Source organism: Serinus canaria, chromosome 14, assembly GCF_022539315.1.
Source record: "Serinus canaria isolate serCan28SL12 chromosome 14, serCan2020, whole genome shotgun sequence".
Classification (NCBI taxonomy): Eukaryota; Metazoa; Chordata; class Aves; order Passeriformes; family Fringillidae; genus Serinus; species Serinus canaria.
Genome location: NC_066328.1, coordinates 8,592,190 through 8,609,959, shown reverse-complemented (window position 1 = coordinate 8,609,959; position 17,770 = coordinate 8,592,190). Strand labels below are relative to the sequence as shown.

Here is a 17,770-nt window from a genome sequence, read left to right as displayed (position 1 = left end):
ACTTAGGATCAGATTAGCAAAGCAAGGGCTGAAATACAGGAGACTTCCAGACACCAACATTCAGTGATGCACATGGGAAGTAAGGGCTGGAAGGTCTCTAGCAGAATTTGTTTGTACAACGCACCATTGCTTTCTTCATATTTTGACAGGAAGACTCAGAATTCATTAGAAAATATTTGAATGGCTTTTTACAATTCAAGGTGTGCAAAAAGAAGAGAATTATAGGGAGATACAAGTATTGGAGTAGATGAACAACAGCCATGAACAACTGAGTTAGAAGGGAAAAACTACAGAGAATTAGATGTACTATTATTTAAAAGTATCCAAGTGCCCTCCAAATCATTCAATGACCTGAGGTTTATGAAGAGACAGCCACAGAAACACAACAGTTGATGGAACACAGCCCTGGACTGAGAAGAAAATCCAGAATGAAGGCAGCTAGTGCATTTCCAGAACATCTGATTAATGCAGGTTTTTTTCAATGTGAATACTCAGCTAGAAAAAGAGAATGATGAAAACAGAAAGAACTGACCAGAAATAGAAATGATCCCAGAGTGGCAGGTCCTCAGCTAAAAGCATTTGGGGATTTACAGGCAGAAACCACCACGGGCAGAAACCCAGAACTCCAGATTTGCTGGGCAGCTTCATGAAAAGTGCACTTATCCCCATTAGCCCCTCTTATTTCTGACATGATTCCAACCTGCAAAATATGATAGATTCTGTGAAGTTACCAAATTTAACCTCTTGTGCAGACTAAAACAAAGCATCAGGTAAGAAAGCAGACTGATGTCACAGGGAGGGCTCTAAGGGAGCCAGGGCAAGCAGCTCCTGGGTTCTGCCATCTGCCAGACACTTCTTTGTACCCCCTGAGTCCCATTTCAGCACTCCTCCCACAGCTCCTGGTCTTTCTCTTCCTGCCCCACTTCTCCCCTTCTTTTTTTTAACCAAGGGTCTCAATCTTGTTTTGTTGCAGGACTATTTGGAGGCTTTATTTTTCAGCTGGTGACAGCTTTTTCTCCAGGCTTCTGGAGAAAAGCTCCACACCCCATAGTTATAAATAGAGATTTGGGGTTTGCTTATCTAAATGGCTTACAAAAAACACCAGCAGCATTTTCAATAAAAATGCTCCAATGTTTTTCACTTTTAAGGTTGACAGCAGAAGAATGAAGAAGATTGCAGAACCCATGAAGAATTTCTCCTCTCTTAAAAAAAAAAAAAGTTTGTATAATCACAGAAAAATCACCAAATTGCAGTTTTCCTTTTTTCCATTACAAATGATTATTAACAACTGCAGAGTGATGAGTGAAAATACAGCTTTGGTACTGGAGGATGAGTTCAGACTTGTGCTCACAGGCCCACTGCTGTGCCTGTGCAAGCAGGCTCAGACCACGTGCTGCAGTTTATCTAAATGATCATCTTTCCTTTTTATTTTTTCAAACATTCCCAACGTAGTTTCAGAAATTAAATGCTACTGTAATCTTTATAAATTTTCAAAGACGTCTGAGTCCAGGGTGTGGACCAATAAATTGGATTCTGTATCATGAGTCTTATGACTTTTATCACTACATTCTCAGCTGTTAGTGCCAAGATTAAACTTTCAGAAACATCTCAAGCATTTTGAATTAAGCTTGATGAAAACCACCAGCACATACTCTGCTTTTGGTACTGCTTTGTTCTTTGATTTTCTTTTCTTTTTTCTCTTTAAAAAAAAAAAGAAGATTTAAGGTCTTCTTCTTTGTAAGTTGAATTTTATACATGTGTTTTTAAATCAAAAGCAATCATATATATGCCCCCCTTTAAAACCATTTTGACTGCAGCACTTTTGCTTTCAGAAAGAAAAAACCAAATACCTGTAAATACAGTAATGTTTTTAAAAAAAAGGAGAGTGAAATTATTTTAAGTGCAGTGTCCTAGTGACAGCAAGCAGCCTTCCACTTTTGACCTGCTTATAAAGCTTAGTTTGAAACCAAATTATTAGGAAAAACATATTCAACATATAAGATCCTAATATATATATGTGTGTGAATATAAACCTGTTATATAATATAGCAGATTAAAAGTGTAAAACCACAGACTATGAGGTCATCACTTACAAGAATTCCATTATGAGATTAATTAAAGAATTACAGCTGCAGTAAAAGGAGGGCAGATGAAATAAGAAATAAATTATTTTGTTTAAAATCTTCCTCAATTATTCCAACCACCCTTGGTGAAAGTGGCAGGGGAAAAAAGAAACTCTCACATAAAACTAATTAATTCCTTACATTTTACAAGGCTGAATTTTCCTAAATAAACCACAGAGATGCAGTCTTTATGAAATCCATTAGCTATTCAGACTATGCCTTTTCTTAATCCAACATTATTACCTGCAGTAATTTTAAATATTATCTTAAGCCTGGTGTAAGATTTCCCATTTATAAATATCTCTTCTTTTCAATATTTTCTTTGGGAAACGACTCAGTCCTACAAACATGCACGTGGCTGTAACTGCATTTATGACCCCAAGAATAAGGATGTTTATGGAATGAATTTAAAGAAATTTCACAGTGTAGCCTTTTTTTTCCCCCAGGTTCTGAATTTAACATTTTTCTCTTCTCCAATTAATTCTGCTTTGGTGTGATATGATTGCATACAGGCATCCTTCAAAAGAATGCAGACTGGATTTCTCCTGTTCAGTTTAACTCAGTTTAAGCTTTTGAATCCTTCCTCATGGTTCAGGTGGAGGCACCACAGCTGCAGCAGCAGTGAGTGACTGCTTTTCTTTGCTTCTTGACACTGTGCATCTGTTCCTGCTCTAGCACCAGAAATATTCAGCCTGTTCTCTCTTGTATCTCATTCATATTTGCAAGGATTTTCCAGACCATCTCCATGTTGAGTTCTTCAGAGTATTGCTGGATGCATCTTCCCAAGGGAAAAGATTATTGCCATGAAAGAAGTATTTTTTAAATCTCTCCAGATAGGTAAGTAATAACTCCTAGTGCCAAAGGAAAAATACAGCTTGGAAATGGAATAGAATGTAAAAGAATATTCCCTCCTGTATCTGGAAATAACCCCCCTCACCTGCTGTGAAGATTACTTTCTGCCTTATTTTGATTTAAGTACATTTTCCACACACTGTGCCCTCTCTTACACAAGTGCCTTGCAAAGCCCAGGCTGTGGCTGATTTATAAGACCTGCCAGCTAATAGGGTCACATTGGTATTGCCATAAACCCAGGAAAACTTTTTCTTTTACTTTTTTCTCTAAGAATACTGATTTTTAAAAGTAAAATTTCACAAGTTTTATGCAGGTAAGAACAAGAAAAAAAATCCCTTAGGACATAACATAGCTGAAAGTAGTGTTTGTGTAACAGCAGCAATGTTCTTTCCAGCAGCAAAGTAACCACTGTAACAGAGTGTCAGCACTGTTTGGTCACATAAGTGAGGAAGATTTTGGTATTTTCATTAAAAAGTTTAAATATTTTTCAAATTCCTTTCATTGTAGGACAGACACTTTCATTTCCAGTGCTGTCCCATCAGTACTAAATCTGCACAAAAGGGTGCTCAGAACCAAAATCTGTTATTCATTCACATTCTCTAGAGGTTGAGTTTTAATTAACTTAATTATTTTCTGTAGAAAGCAAACAATTTTTTAATTCTGTAAAAAATTGTGGAACAAATTTATCCCATCAGCTGTGCTATATTAGAGAAAATTCCTCCTCCCTTCAAGTCTAAAGCTGTGAGTCACTAAACTGAGTCTAAAGTGTTATACTTATCTCTATATTTTCAGTCTGAAAGTGTTCAGAGTAAGGACTGTCATACCTTAAATACAGATCATTTTGTGGAATGTAATTTTACACAGCAGTGGAGCAGTATAGCAAATAAAATGTCAGCCAAGAATGCTCTAGCTTTGTGATCCTGGATACGTGCTGAAGGAAACACACTTTTTTCTTTGCCCTCAAACAGAAATTTTGCAGGAACATGCATTAAAAGAGGTCAACAGTCCTGCAAGATGGTGTTAATGCATAAAGTAATTTTCATGCAGTAAAAAGTAATAAAGTAATTTTCACACTTTCTATCCTAGAGCAAAACTTTGCAAAACTAATAATAAAGAGTCTAAAATATGGACTGAGGGAAGCCTAAAGAACTCCAGAGGAGCAAACAGGAAGGTTTCTCATGCTGTAAAGCAGGGGGTGAATCAGTGGCTGGCACGAGGCACCACCACAAACCACAGAGTGGCCTCCAGGGCACAGCAGCTCCTGTGACACTGAGTGGCCATCACAGATGGGCACTCTCCTGCCCTGGATCACTGCTCTGCCTGCAGGGGCTGTGTCACTGCTGTCAGGGGGTCTGTCAGGCTGAGCCAGCAGAAAAACTCCCAGGGCCAGCAGAGCATGGCAGCAGCCTTGGCCAAGGCAGCACAGGGCTGCCTCTTAATGGGGAAGTGGCTGGATCACTCCATAAAAATGAGACTTTTGGTCTCAACTGGAGAAAGAAAAGACCCTCTAGAAGTGTTCATTCTGCTGTAGTTCTAATGAAAACTCAGCTGTTTGTTTCAAAATTAATGGATATGTTTTAACACACTTCCGAAACAAAAGCTAAATTAAGAATTACTTGGGATTTGTTAATTACAATCATTTTACATTTCTAATATCTTCTTACTATCTTTTTAAAGTATCACATACAAACACATTTTCATAAAATTATGTTTTTACCTAGAACAGACCCTTGCAATAAGGTTTCATTGTGCTGAAAATCCCAACAAAGCAGACTCTGCCTGTTAGCTCACATTCACTGAGTCTTTGGCTGATATTTCCATGGAAGGTATGCTGATCTTTCTAGTAGTGTCAATAGAATCACATTACTGCTGGAGTCATCATTTTCTAAAAGCTATTTGGCAGCTCACCATTCATCCCCTACAGTTAGATTCAACACTGTTTACAGCATCTAATAAACAGAGTTAGTTATATACAAATTAAAGAGATCCTTCATTATTTTTCCTAATGTGGTTAATTTCATAATAAAATTCTGTATCTACTTAATCTACTTTTTCTTTTTTGACCATGAATCTTAATGCTTTATTTGTGATATCTGAGGTTTTAGTAACAATAAATGCTTTGTTGTTATATCTGCTTGATACAAAGAGTTCAGTGGTTTAATAAAAGGGGATTAATTAAATTAACCAAATTAATTAATTCAGTTAAACCAAATGCTTAGAAAGAAAAGGTTAAAAAGTAGTTGTGTTCTGCTAGTCATTATTGTGTGAGTGTCCACAATCCACTTCAGCACAAAGTCAGCTGGGTTGGCTGGACTCACTGGTGAAAGCAGTTGAACTAACCTTGCTACTTTACAGTGAAATAGACTTTAATGACACTAATAAACAGCAGGACAATGAGAGCAGAAAAAAGAGCAGCTGGAGCATGAACAAAATGAATTATGGCATCACAGCTGAGATTGATAATGAAAACCCCTGGACAGTCACTTCTCCAAGCAGTACAGCTGTTTCCAAATAGCCATCTGTCTGGGCCCCAAGGCCATTTGATGTGGGGATACTCCTAAATTAACTTAGCAGAGCTCTGTTAAGAAATTACAGAAACAGTGTGATAATATTGAAAGCTGATGTGATATTAACAGCACAAACTTATACTGGTTGAAGAAAGAAAAAATGAAAAGGGGTAATTTTGCAACTTTCTTTGATATGATGAAGCAGCTGTGTGTCCTAGAGTCCTAAAATAAATGATTTGATGACAGGAAAGCTCTGTGAGAGTGATTAAAAGGAAATTTGTTTTTCCTTTTGAAACAATAGGCAAAGGAAGCCTTATCACTACATAAGTCTCCAGAACAACTTAAATATAGTTTATAGGAAGATTAAATTTCCTCAGACACAGGAGTTTTTTAATCAATTCAACTGTCAAATGACACAGTCCACCCTTAGCCCCTATTTTTCTTCATTGCAGCATTCTGAGACCTTGTCCTCTGAAAATCAACTTGTAATTTTCCCCTTTAAGATTTCAGATGCATGAAGACTGCTAACTATGACTGTGTAATCATCTAATATAATATTCATCCTTTTCCACACCAGTGTGCTGTGACTATATAGGTTTGTTTCTTAGAAGTGGGAAACATGCATATCTAACTTTTGCTGGTATCATGGACAATGGAATGTGTAAAAAATATTTTTATCATCTCATCAAGGCACATTAACAAATTGAAAACAGAGTCCAAGCCACAAACATTAAAATGCAATCACTTAAAAGGCATTAGCAAGCCTGCAAGATCAACCTCTATCATTATCTCCAGTAATGCAATTTTCCAACAATTAACACTGACAGAATTAACCATGTCTTACAAAGAGAAAAATTCATCTTTTATGTTTTAAATTTATAATGAGAATAATTTTATTATAGGAAATTTGAATTCACTGTTGTCAGATACTTAAAGCCAGATATCTCAGTGTTTTCTTTTAAAAAGAAAAGATGCCTACAATTTTTTTACCAACTCCTAGTAAACTTTAGTAGAGAGGCTATGAAATCCCACTTGAAGAAAACTGGTTGCTCTGCCAAATGTTTTTTTCTATGTCAGTCAAGTCTGCTGGAAGACAATGTCTCACTGCTGTTATCTTTTCATCATTTTTGTGCACCGTGACTACATGATTAAATCTTCTAGGTCTAAGCTACTAAAACCAAGAATTCTATTTCCCTTCCTGCGTATGAACACCCCATATATACAAACACAAATAAATACAGTTTTCCTCTGTTGTGATGTATGATTTTGTTCTTCATAATTACTTATTTTCAGCTATAAAATATTCCTAAGGCAATTTCAAGGATTGGTAAATAAAATCTGATATTTCATGGATTAAAACTGTAACATAAATATAAATAAATGTTTGGAGAATCTACAGAGCCCTTGTAACAAACTCCTATCACCAAAACTTGTCACTCTCCTGTGGTTCAGGGCAAAGATTGGATGAGAGCACAGCAGTGCCAGTGCCATCAGAGCTGACTGCTACCACCTCACTTCCCTCTCTTCTGCACCTGAACTCCACAGCTGAACAACCTCACACCTGCTCAGTCCCTGCCTTGGCTGTGGAGGTCACTCCCTGCACAGTCAGGGCTCAGTCAGCCACACAGGCTGGGAAAATGCACACTGGCTGAGGAGCCAGGGAATCCTGCATGAGCAGACAAAGAGGCTGAGCAAATAATCATGATATGATGATGCCCTGTCAGTAAAGCTTTGTCCACAAACAGGACAAAAAAATAATACACAACAGTGCCAGAAGCAGTCTGGCTTTATTTCCCTTGGCAATTTTTTAGGTTGTTTGGGATGGTTTTCTATTTTTTTTTTTTTTTTTTTTAGAACTGTGCAGACCAAATTCTGCTGTAAATAACTACAGGAAAATGCCAATAGAATATTTACCAGATAGAAATCCCACAGTCCAGAAAGATTGTACTACAACCCATCTGGTAACAATCAGCTTTACATGATGAGTAGCTGGTAGGTGTCTAATCCTGCCCCAGAAAATACTGTGCCAGCAAATATGTGCCAGTCATAGTTTTCCAAAAATACTGAATTTAGGCCCTGTATTGTATTTTCCATTGCCACTTTCAGCTGCACAGGCAATAAGTATTGACTGTAAGGAAGCAGCCAAGCATTTCCATCAGACATTACCTTCTCTCTCAGAACCAGTCTCCTACTGTGTGGTCTATTATTTAATACAACTCAATGTATAAAAATTCAACACAATATAAAAAACAAACAAACCAGCCAACCAACCAACAAACCCCCACCATTTAATCAACTTACCTTTGGCTTCCTGTTTAGCCCAGAATTTTCTCACCACCTCATTAATGTACCTCTCCTCTCTCAGCTTCTTTTGCCACTGACGGAGCTCTTGTATTTCGCTATCACAACGAACCTGTGAAAGGGGAATCAGAAAAGAAAACTCAAATTATATACCTCTGTGTTTTCCAGGATGAGGATACATTTTTTTTCACGAGGCTGTGGCAGGGAAAATATGTGAGAGCCATCCTCTTTACTGGGCCTGAGGTAAAACCAAAATCCCAGAGGTTTACAGTTTTCAGCTTACACAGAAATAAAATCCACATAATTGACAAATCCAATTGAAAACATAAATATGTCTATTAGGGGATCACTTTGATTACCAAAGACTCCTGGGAATGAGATTGCAGTGAGATGCTAATTCTCTGAGTTAATTAAAATTTAAAGCCTTATGCTGAAGGGTATTAGTGCCTTTAGAAAAGCATAACACTATAAAACCAGCCCACTGACCAATATAATAGAGAAGAAGAAGAGCATGAAGGGTCATGCAGAAGGAAATTTATTCCATCAACCTGATTCACACCTGCCATCAGCTGCAAATAGGCTGACTGGCAATCCCACCCACACAACTTTCACAAACAGGAGAGCCATTAATCTGTTATTTAAAGTAATTGGGCTGCATTACATGGTATCTATTCTTTGTCAGTCAATCACCCCGTGAAAGGCATAATTCTGCTTCCACAAAAAAAAAATACAACAGTCAAAGGCCTTGATTTCATTTAGATGTAAGCTGAATTTTTCTAGTATTGTTTTTGTACTGGTGTCGTTCCCACTAACATAGAAGTGAACTAGCTACATCAACAGCTTTTACCACTCTGCTACTTCCACTTGTTGTGGCAGATTTGATTAATTAGCAGTGTGTTGTCCATGGTTGGCATTCACACAATTACTGCCTCCAGTGCACCAGATCCTGTCCTGAACAGCAGTGGAAAGGGACATGCCAGCACTACCTTGGACACTGGGCATTATTCTCTTGGTCATATTCAAATTGTAATAGAGTTATTTTCAAAATGCATTTTTGAAGTTTGTGGTTTTTGCCCTAAATTTTAATATAAAAATGTCATTCTGTTTCAGAACTACATTCAGAACAGCTGTGGCTGCCCCATCCCTGGCAGTGCCAAGGCCAGGCTGGATGGGGCTCTGAGCAATCTGCTCTGGGGGAAGGTGTCCCTGCCCATGGCAGCAGGGCTGGAAATGGATGATCCTTAAGGTCCCTTCCAACCCAAACCATTCCATGATTCTAAGATTCAATGTCCTAGTAATTCAGTCTGAAGGGGAAAAACACAGTAGAAACGAGCAGCAATAAGTTCAGTTCCTCCTGGACACATTTTTCCTTGCTGGAAGATAATGACTGAGTTCCCTAGAAAATTTCCAAATAGAATTGTATACATTGTATTCTTACAGGATATGGTGAGGAGTTTGCTCCGTGACCTGAACTCTATTATATGCTCTTCTCCATTACACTCTGCTTTTCTCCCACTTTACTGAGACACATACAGAGCAAAAGAGCATGACTTAGTTTTCCACAAGTTATAGAAAACCCCAAAGCTTAAAGAAAACAGTTTAAATTATTTATCAAAATCCCAGAATTTCTCCTCTGTGCTGCAGCTAAGAATGCAATAAACAGTAGCTGAACTCCCATAGCACTTTTCAATCCACTTAGGAGAAGATAACTTGCTATGTTTCAGTGCACTGGCAGAGCAGAAATACAATGCAAGGTTACTTGATCAATAAAAACAGACAAGACTTTTGCTCAGTGACTTGAGATCAGATACATATTAGAGCTCAAATATTCCATTATACTGATATATATACTCTGTTGTATCTTCTATAAAAGTTATAAGGGCTTCTTACAAGGTTTCTATAAAATTTTAACAATTAAAGAAGTTACAGCTACTAGTGACATCTTCAGCTATACAGAAAAAGTAAGAAAATGTTCTATTAAATCCATCAAATACTATTTTCAAATATAAAATATAATCCAAACACAGGATCATTTCTTTAGGCTTGCAAGAGACATTTTTTCTTTTATGCTGCCATGTATGCTTTTATAAGCCAAATAATTCCTTATTACATGAAGTCAGTTTATCTGCACAGGTAAAGGTTAAGGAAATGTTTATGGGCCACAAGCATGTAAATGACAGATGTGCAAGAGGCAGGGAAATAGGGAAATTACTACCTCTATATCTAAATATAAAATTTCTGAAAACATGATGTGTCCATTTACAAATTCAGCTGTGTAATACCTGTATTTTGGCCCATGACAGGGCCACAGTTGTCTCTGTATATTGAACATAAAAACAGTAATTCCTAACAGTTAAAAGATAAAAGGCAAGTGTAGTAGATTCTGTATAGTCTCCCTAAGCAAATAAAACAGTGGCAGTGCAGTGAAATGCCCAGGGAAATAGAGAGTTCTGAGATAAAGGCAGAGTCAGATACTCAAATACTCCAAAGTCAGCACTAAATCCAAGCAGTAAAATGAGCTCCCAGAACAAAGTGTCTTTTTAGAAAAGTGACCAGAAAAGGAAAAAAGAACACAGATATCACCACCAGATATGTCACCAGGTGACAGGAATGTAACAAAATACATTAAAAAGTTCCAAAAATGCTTAATAGATTATAGTTCAGCATAGTTATAATGCAGTTTAGTGTACTGATAATGCCTTAGAAAGTTCTTCTGCTTTGAAACCAGAGTGCAATGCTAGCATGATGAAGAAGCCATGACTTGGCAGCAAAATCTCCAGGCAAATAAAAAGAGAGTCAATAATCTTGTCCACACAACTGACATTTCTCTCCTGCAGCCCAGCACTGCCTGAAGCCCTGGAGGGGGCTTAGCTTTGAAGGGAGAGCTCACTCCTACACTTGCTGTAAATAACAGGGAATATTTGTGTGACCTTCTGGGTTTAAGCCTTTGCTGGTAGCCACAGCTTGCTGGAAAGCAATATAAACTGTGATATAAACTTTATATAAACAGATATAAACTGAAATGGTTTTTATTTTATACTGTGATAGTAAAAGTACAACTACACCTTGTGAGATACAAAGCAAAACAGGAGCATTTTTATCTTCAGCTTTACTCAAAGGATGTGTATAAAATAGCACTGAATATTTACATAATTTCAGCTCTAAGATATTACAAGATTTAGTCCCAAACCCCATGCTGTCAGTGCTAGGTGAGAACAGGTAGCACAGCAGATAAGGATAACACTAAAGGTTCACCCACAGACATCAGAGGAAATTCTATTAATCAAAAATTTCTGTTAGTCTGCAACAGTTATGCAAATTTTAAAGATTAAAAAGAGCCCATTAAAAAAAAAAAAAAAGCACTAAGCAAAGAGTCTGCAGTAGAGGGGTGAAGGAATATATCATATTTTGCTGGAAAAGTGCCTGGAAAATTGACACCTAGCTGAATACTGCCTTGGCCTGTAACAGATGAATGGAACCTCAATAAAAAACGATGGTGGAAAGTGAAAAGGAAGAATTCTGATGACAGAGCTGTCTCAAGTCTTACTTGAGTGCTCCTCCTGGCCCTCAAGGAGCCCTCTCAAGATGATGTCCTCCTTTCTGTGACCTCCTCAGAGAACTCAGCAGCTCTGTTTTCCACTGCTATTTGTTCTGGGATTCAGTTCTTGATTTAACTTGAAATAATTGTCAGAGTGCCCATCAATGTCTTTGTATGAAAGACTATAGCAAGGGCTTGGTTGATGGCAGCCATTAATTATTACTACAACAATTAAACAAGGGTTTTTCTGAAATGTGCTGCAGATGAGGATGAATTTACTGTTTTGATCATGCTTTATTGATTGGAGTTCTCAAGATTCTGTACCTATAGCTCTTTTCCCCCTTTACATAGAAAACCTTTATTGCCTGATCCATTTTTGCATTTTTTGCCATGTGTTTTTGATACTGGCATGCTCAGACAGCTGGAGGTAGCAGAAACAAGTGAAGTATCAAGTGAAGACTGATGCTCAGTCAGTTATATAACTAGATAAACTCTACTGCCTGAATCAATATGGTCATAAAATACCTCAAAAAATGAGTCCATAGAAGATGTATCTTAGAAGACCAAGGATGAAGTACCTGTCTCTCCATCACATTGTCATGTTATCTGTGTGCTCATGTTTAATTATTCAGTATTATCACACTGTGTCAATTTTTATTTCAACAGGAGTATTTCAAAATTCTAAATTCTCTGAATTATAAAACAAGGTTTAATGAAAAACTTTGGAAAATAGTTTAAAATTTTGACACAAAAATATTTTTAGAATGCAAAAAGGCATTATTTGTAAGTATTCAGTTATTATCAGCTATTAACATTAAAACAGTGCTAGCTGACTGAGCTATTTATTTTAAAAGCAAATCATCTGAATTCTTTGGTAATTTTTCATAATACACTTATCATTAATGTGATGAAATCCCATTTAAGCTTAGAGTTCTCTTAAGCTGCAAGCCCAAGGATAACACACTGCCCTATGCAGTAATTTGTTACTAATGGTTTTTATTTTATATTCTGATTGCAATTTTTAATTTTTAAAACCCCATGTTCTTTCACCTCAAATAAGGGAAAACATTAATAGCTAATTTTATAGCCTGAATTATTTTTTATGTCTCCTACCTTTTATAGCTAGAATTTCTCTCTCATTTCTGGGAATTGGTTTAGAATGATAAATACCAGTGTAAAAATCCTGAAGTTCATCTATGCAAGGAAGGATTGTGCCCTTCAGAAGCTTTCAGAGAAGCAGAAGATATCAGAGCAACCTTGCAGTGCTCAGCAAACAGAACTGTTATTGGATAATGGCTGCCCCCACTGTAAGGATGCCTGCAGGGATATGTCAGTGCTAATTAATGTTAGTGTCAATGCTGTCTCTGTTCAAAAAAAGAAAAATAATGGGAAACAAACAAGCAGAAAGAGTCACAAAAATCCATCAGTCAAGAAGAACATTTCAAGGTATTTCATTGTCTTTGGCTGCACAGCACATTATGGGAGCCACTTATATATTCATGCTTGTTAAAAATAGTAGAGAACTTAACAGAGAGTGTTTTAAACTGATTGTTATTTAAAGAACACCTGACATCCAGAGATGTCTCACTGTCCATCACAACAAAATTGCTGCTATATCTGCAGGCTACTCAGAAGCTTAAGTTTTGATAAAGGAAGTCAAAGACATTTCTTCATCACCAAAGTCACCTGAATTTCAAGTCCATTTCTTCCTCAAGTGTAAAGGTATTAGACCTTTAAGAAAATATTTTTAACAGAACTTTTTCAGGATTTGCAAAATAATTTATTTAGTATCCTAGGAGTAGCATGGCTGTTACCCTCCAAAATAATAGCACTGGACAATTTTCTTTTTATTTATTTTATGCACCTTGCTTTTCCCCCTTAAACTGGGAATGGCTCTAGGGCTGTGTTATTATTGAGCCTTACAACATCTGCTTGTCATTTTGTTTCTCTTTCCCTTGAACAGCCTTCATACCTCTCATAAATGTCCTGTCTCATTCTTGGTCTCAATTCCTTGTCCTTTCTTTCTGGATGCTTTTATTTCTCAACAGACCTCACCAATCCTCCTCATGCATCTCCACACTCACTCACATATCCCTGCATGAAGCAAAATAACACTCCATCCTTGAGAGCTACCCAAAGCAACTTTCAGTTAAAGAAAGAAAATTGTTCAGTGTTAATTGTACTTTGGAAAATGTGGATTCTGTGGATTTTTTGTTGTTGAGGAAAACAGTGAGATTACATCAGCATAAATGCCTGTGAAAAAATTGTAGTCACTAGGCATAAGGCAGAGCAACATCCAAAGCCAATGAACCATAGGGGTCTCAGCAGCTATTTATAGTATCCCCTACTTAAAATTTATGTAAGGATTTTCCCTGGGGCCTTCACAGTCCTACAGTTTTCAACATCAAGCACAATAATTATAGATTCCTCTTACCCGATAACCTCTCCAGAAGGACTGGATTAGTATGCTTGCTTCTTCTTCTGACAGAAGCAGAGATAGAGGAACTGGTGGTCTAGGACTTAAAAAAAATTAAATTTAACAGACAGCCTATAAATGTAAAACACTTTCTTCCCTAACAGTATATTTTATCAAAAAGAGAAATGTTGTTCGGAAGCCTGAAAGACACAAATTCTTATTGCTCTGAAAACAAAACGCACAAAGAATGTCTCCTTTACAAATACATTATTACATACACTACAAGAATTCCTTCTTAAAACAATAATGTACAAATGGCACATCAAGTACAGTCATCTTTCTTACTCTTCTACATGGTCTGCAAACTCCCCCTGCTATGGTAAGGTTTGGGGTGGCAGTGGGAAGTGGGCAAGGGAAGCAGCCTGCCATTTGTAAAGCAGGGAAGGTTTCAGTGTATGTGTACAACAATGAACAGACTTATGATGTAAATGTTTATTACATGAAAGACACAGAATATAAACATATCTTAGCACATTCATTTACATTATGGTGTCACTTTAAATTAAAACGGGCTGAAAAATAATGAATATCATACCTGCATAGCATGAACCCATGCTTAGAAATGTCTAAACAAGTTCTTAAAGTGCTGAAATTTTGCTTTTGATACCATGTACACTTTCTCTTGGTGATAAAAGAATGTAATACATTTGTGAACTCAACCATTTTCAGCCAAAATATATGGTAGCTTGAAAGCACATTTGGTGATTCTGTTGCTACCAATTTTAATGGGAACAAGCTAGTAATTAAATTCAGCCATCACTAGCAAAACATCAAATGACTATATCAAACCTTGCTTCCCAAAAGCCATTTTCTATGGGTGTTGATTTATTTCTCAGACACAATGATTAAAAAAAAAATCATCCATTAGAAAGGACAAAACAAAATTTATTTCTATACTGTCTTTTATGAGAAATGTAATTTGCAGCCAAAGAACTACAGCATAATAACACTCATGAAAACACCAGTAGTAAAGAGAAGTCTTGGCACAGCATTAGAATGGCTGCCAAGAGCCACTCTCCCTGCATGGGGAACAGACTGAACACAGCCTTGACTGGGAAGAACACATGATGAATTTGGATGCAGCACCCACCTACAGACACACACAGCCCATGCAGGAACATGACCTCTAGTATTATATTATGAAGACACTGCAAAGCCCATTAATAACAAGCCATTTATTTATGCAGACTTACATTTTTTTGGCTAAAATGCTGCAATATCTTTGGGAAATTTATTTATGGCATATTACAGGCCAAGCTAGGAGGCTTGACAGCTTACATTTTCTTTTCACTTAATTTCATTCATATTAGTCTCTGCCCTAGTAAGCTTCCTATGCTCTCTGACATCTTTCTCTTAGGGCTTGTCTTCACTGCAGGAGCATTTCAACTTGGAGCACAGCCTCAGCTCTTATCTAATGCTACACTGACTCCACTGGTTCAGCCTGTGTACTCAGCTAAATTGGTCTCATCATCATGTCAGCTGGGTTTTGGCCTACATTTATTTTAATGTGAAGTAAAACCTTGGTCTGTTTGGAAAAGTCGAAATAAGGCAAAAATAAAAAGCAGTCTCTCCATAGAGCTAAACTGTCTTAGCTCTGTGAACATTAATTAGCATTTCTCCTGCTCAGGGGAAATCACAAATGCTGGACAAGCAAGGCTTCCTGAGATAACAGCTTCTTATAATCACACTTAAAAATCTGAAGCTGGACTGTGCTGGTTTCCCTGATAGGCTTTCATCCTCTGTTCTATTTTAGATCTTTTTGAAAACCAAAACTTAGGGAAAATCACAGGAAGACCTACATATTTTACAGCAGTTATATCAAAGACTCTGAACTTTCTCTAGGAATAAGCACATCTCCAAAGAAGTCTTGAGACTTCTCTTAGCCTGCAAGGTCAACTCTAGCATTTCTTGCCTTCAATTTTAAATTATAAAAATGTCTAGCTTATAATCCAACACTAAAACTGAGAAAGCAATATAAAAAATCAAGCAAGAACAGGATTTCCTTTTAGTATGACACTCACTGGCAGATATCAATCCTTTCAATGGCACAGCTTTAAAGACCAGAAGTCATCCCAGGTCCAGTTTGGACTAAGGGAATAAATGGAGAATACACACAATTGTCTGCAGGTCAAATAAAAATAGAATCTGAGCAGAGGCAATCACCCCTCAGCAGCCAACGAGGGAAGAGGAGTCTGCCATTTGTGGCAGAAGACAGCTGGATGCCTGCAAGATGCAAACTGACAGGACAATGTACCCTGACTGCATTCTGCTTATTTAGCCCTTGATTATGCACAATCTTAAAAGCCCTCAAATGAAACAGTAACATCGATTTAGATACACATATATTGCTTAACATAAGTTGCACCTGTAAAAGAGCATTAAAAATGTTTTTTTAAGTATTTTATTTTACCAAATCTGCATAAAGCAGACACTGACCAAAAATATGTTTCTTGCTTTCTGAGCAAACTTGTACAGATCTTGATTCTGTGAGATATTCACTACTCATATAACATCATGAAAGTGGAATTTCACACCCAAAAGATACAAAACAGACTTGCATTAAATAAATGTAGGAGGCATTGAAAAAAGTTCTTAATGAAGACATGTATCTGATTTCCACATGGACAGAAGATGGGGTTCTCAAAGAATTCTGAAAAGGGATTAAAAGAGTCCCTCCATTTTCTTGTCTCCAAAACTGACAAAATAATCTCGGGGGGTTCATAGTCACAGTGAAGGGCACTGAATTCAGGCTGTATTCCCACACACTAATGCCCAGAAACTCTGATTATCTTCACATTTCCAATCTGTTTTACAAATAGGCCTGATTCATTCCTTGGAAACAAAATTTAAGATAAAAAATGTAATGAAGAAAATGTTCAGTGTATATAATTCAGGGATTTGTAATGGCTCCTCCTGCTCCAGTCTGTTCCCTGACAGCAGCAGACTGCTCAGATTTCAGCAGCAGCCCCAGAGCCAGGTGCCTGCAGAGAGCAGCAGTGCCGGGGGCTCCAGGTGTGCAGGTGAGGCTGCAATCTCCAGCTGAGCCATGGAATGGCCTGGGCTCCCCTCTGCCTTTAGAAAGCTCTTCTCTAGAACACTGAAGCAATCCTAATGCAAAGGATGAGCCTCCTAAAGTCCAATACAATGGCCAGGGCCACACCCACTTCACCTTTACTTTGACTGTGATGGTTATTGTTCTGCAATATTTACATCATGTACAGGCAATGACAGAGTCACTGGAAAATTCATAATCTAAAGGAACAGACCACAAACAGGGTAAATACAAGACACACAAGCAAATGACCAGGGTGGTCTGCATAACTCTTCAAAACAGGATTCTGAGAAAGTCTTTGTTTTGGGAAATATGAAAAAAAAAAAAAATCATGTGCTGGTCTGAATAACCAAAAAAACTCTGCTAGAAATTTCTCAAAGTACTTATCTTTCATATTTGCAGTATTTCTTATTCCTAATCTAGGAACACTACAGCAACAGCTGCCTTCTTTAGGTCTTTCTTCTTACATTCCTATCCAGAACCCCAGGAGTGTGCAATAATGAAAAAGTATGGTTCTGATACAAAATAAAAATGTGTCAAAACCTCTGCTTATAAATACAACTAAGGTCATTTACCCAAAAAGCAGGAAAATGGTGGTTCAGAAGCAGTCAGACACTGAAGTACTAATTCATCTGACCTGGTATTTAAAATCAATTACATATATTGATCAGGTATTACACAGGCACTGTATGAGCCTCTCAGATTTCAGGGAAATATTCCCACAGACACTTGACAAAAATACCCTGGAACATTTTCACAGGTCAGACAGAGTATGAACTGAGACCTTTCTTTGTAACATTTTCATGATTAATACAACTACTCCCTAGTCAGAAATTAATTCCTAATCACTAGATTTCTTTTGCAACAATCTAAATGCACAAAAATAAGATTATTAGTATTTGAGGAAAAAAATCCCTACAA

The 17,770-nt window shown here is 37.2% G+C and overlaps 1 protein-coding gene across 1 annotated transcript in view; it reads right to left on the bottom strand.

Moving 5' to 3' along the window:
- IQCK (IQ motif containing K) overlaps window positions 1-17,770 on the bottom strand; it is a 36,670-nt gene that overhangs the window by 5,087 nt on the left and 13,813 nt on the right. Inside the window, exons 6-7 of the mRNA XM_050980283.1 lie at window positions 13,756-13,840; window positions 7,784-7,895 (exon numbers count right to left, since the gene is read on the bottom strand). Coding sequence (XP_050836240.1) covers window positions 7,784-7,895; window positions 13,756-13,840 — 197 coding nt within the window. The remainder of the gene's footprint in view (window positions 1-7,783; window positions 7,896-13,755; window positions 13,841-17,770) is intronic.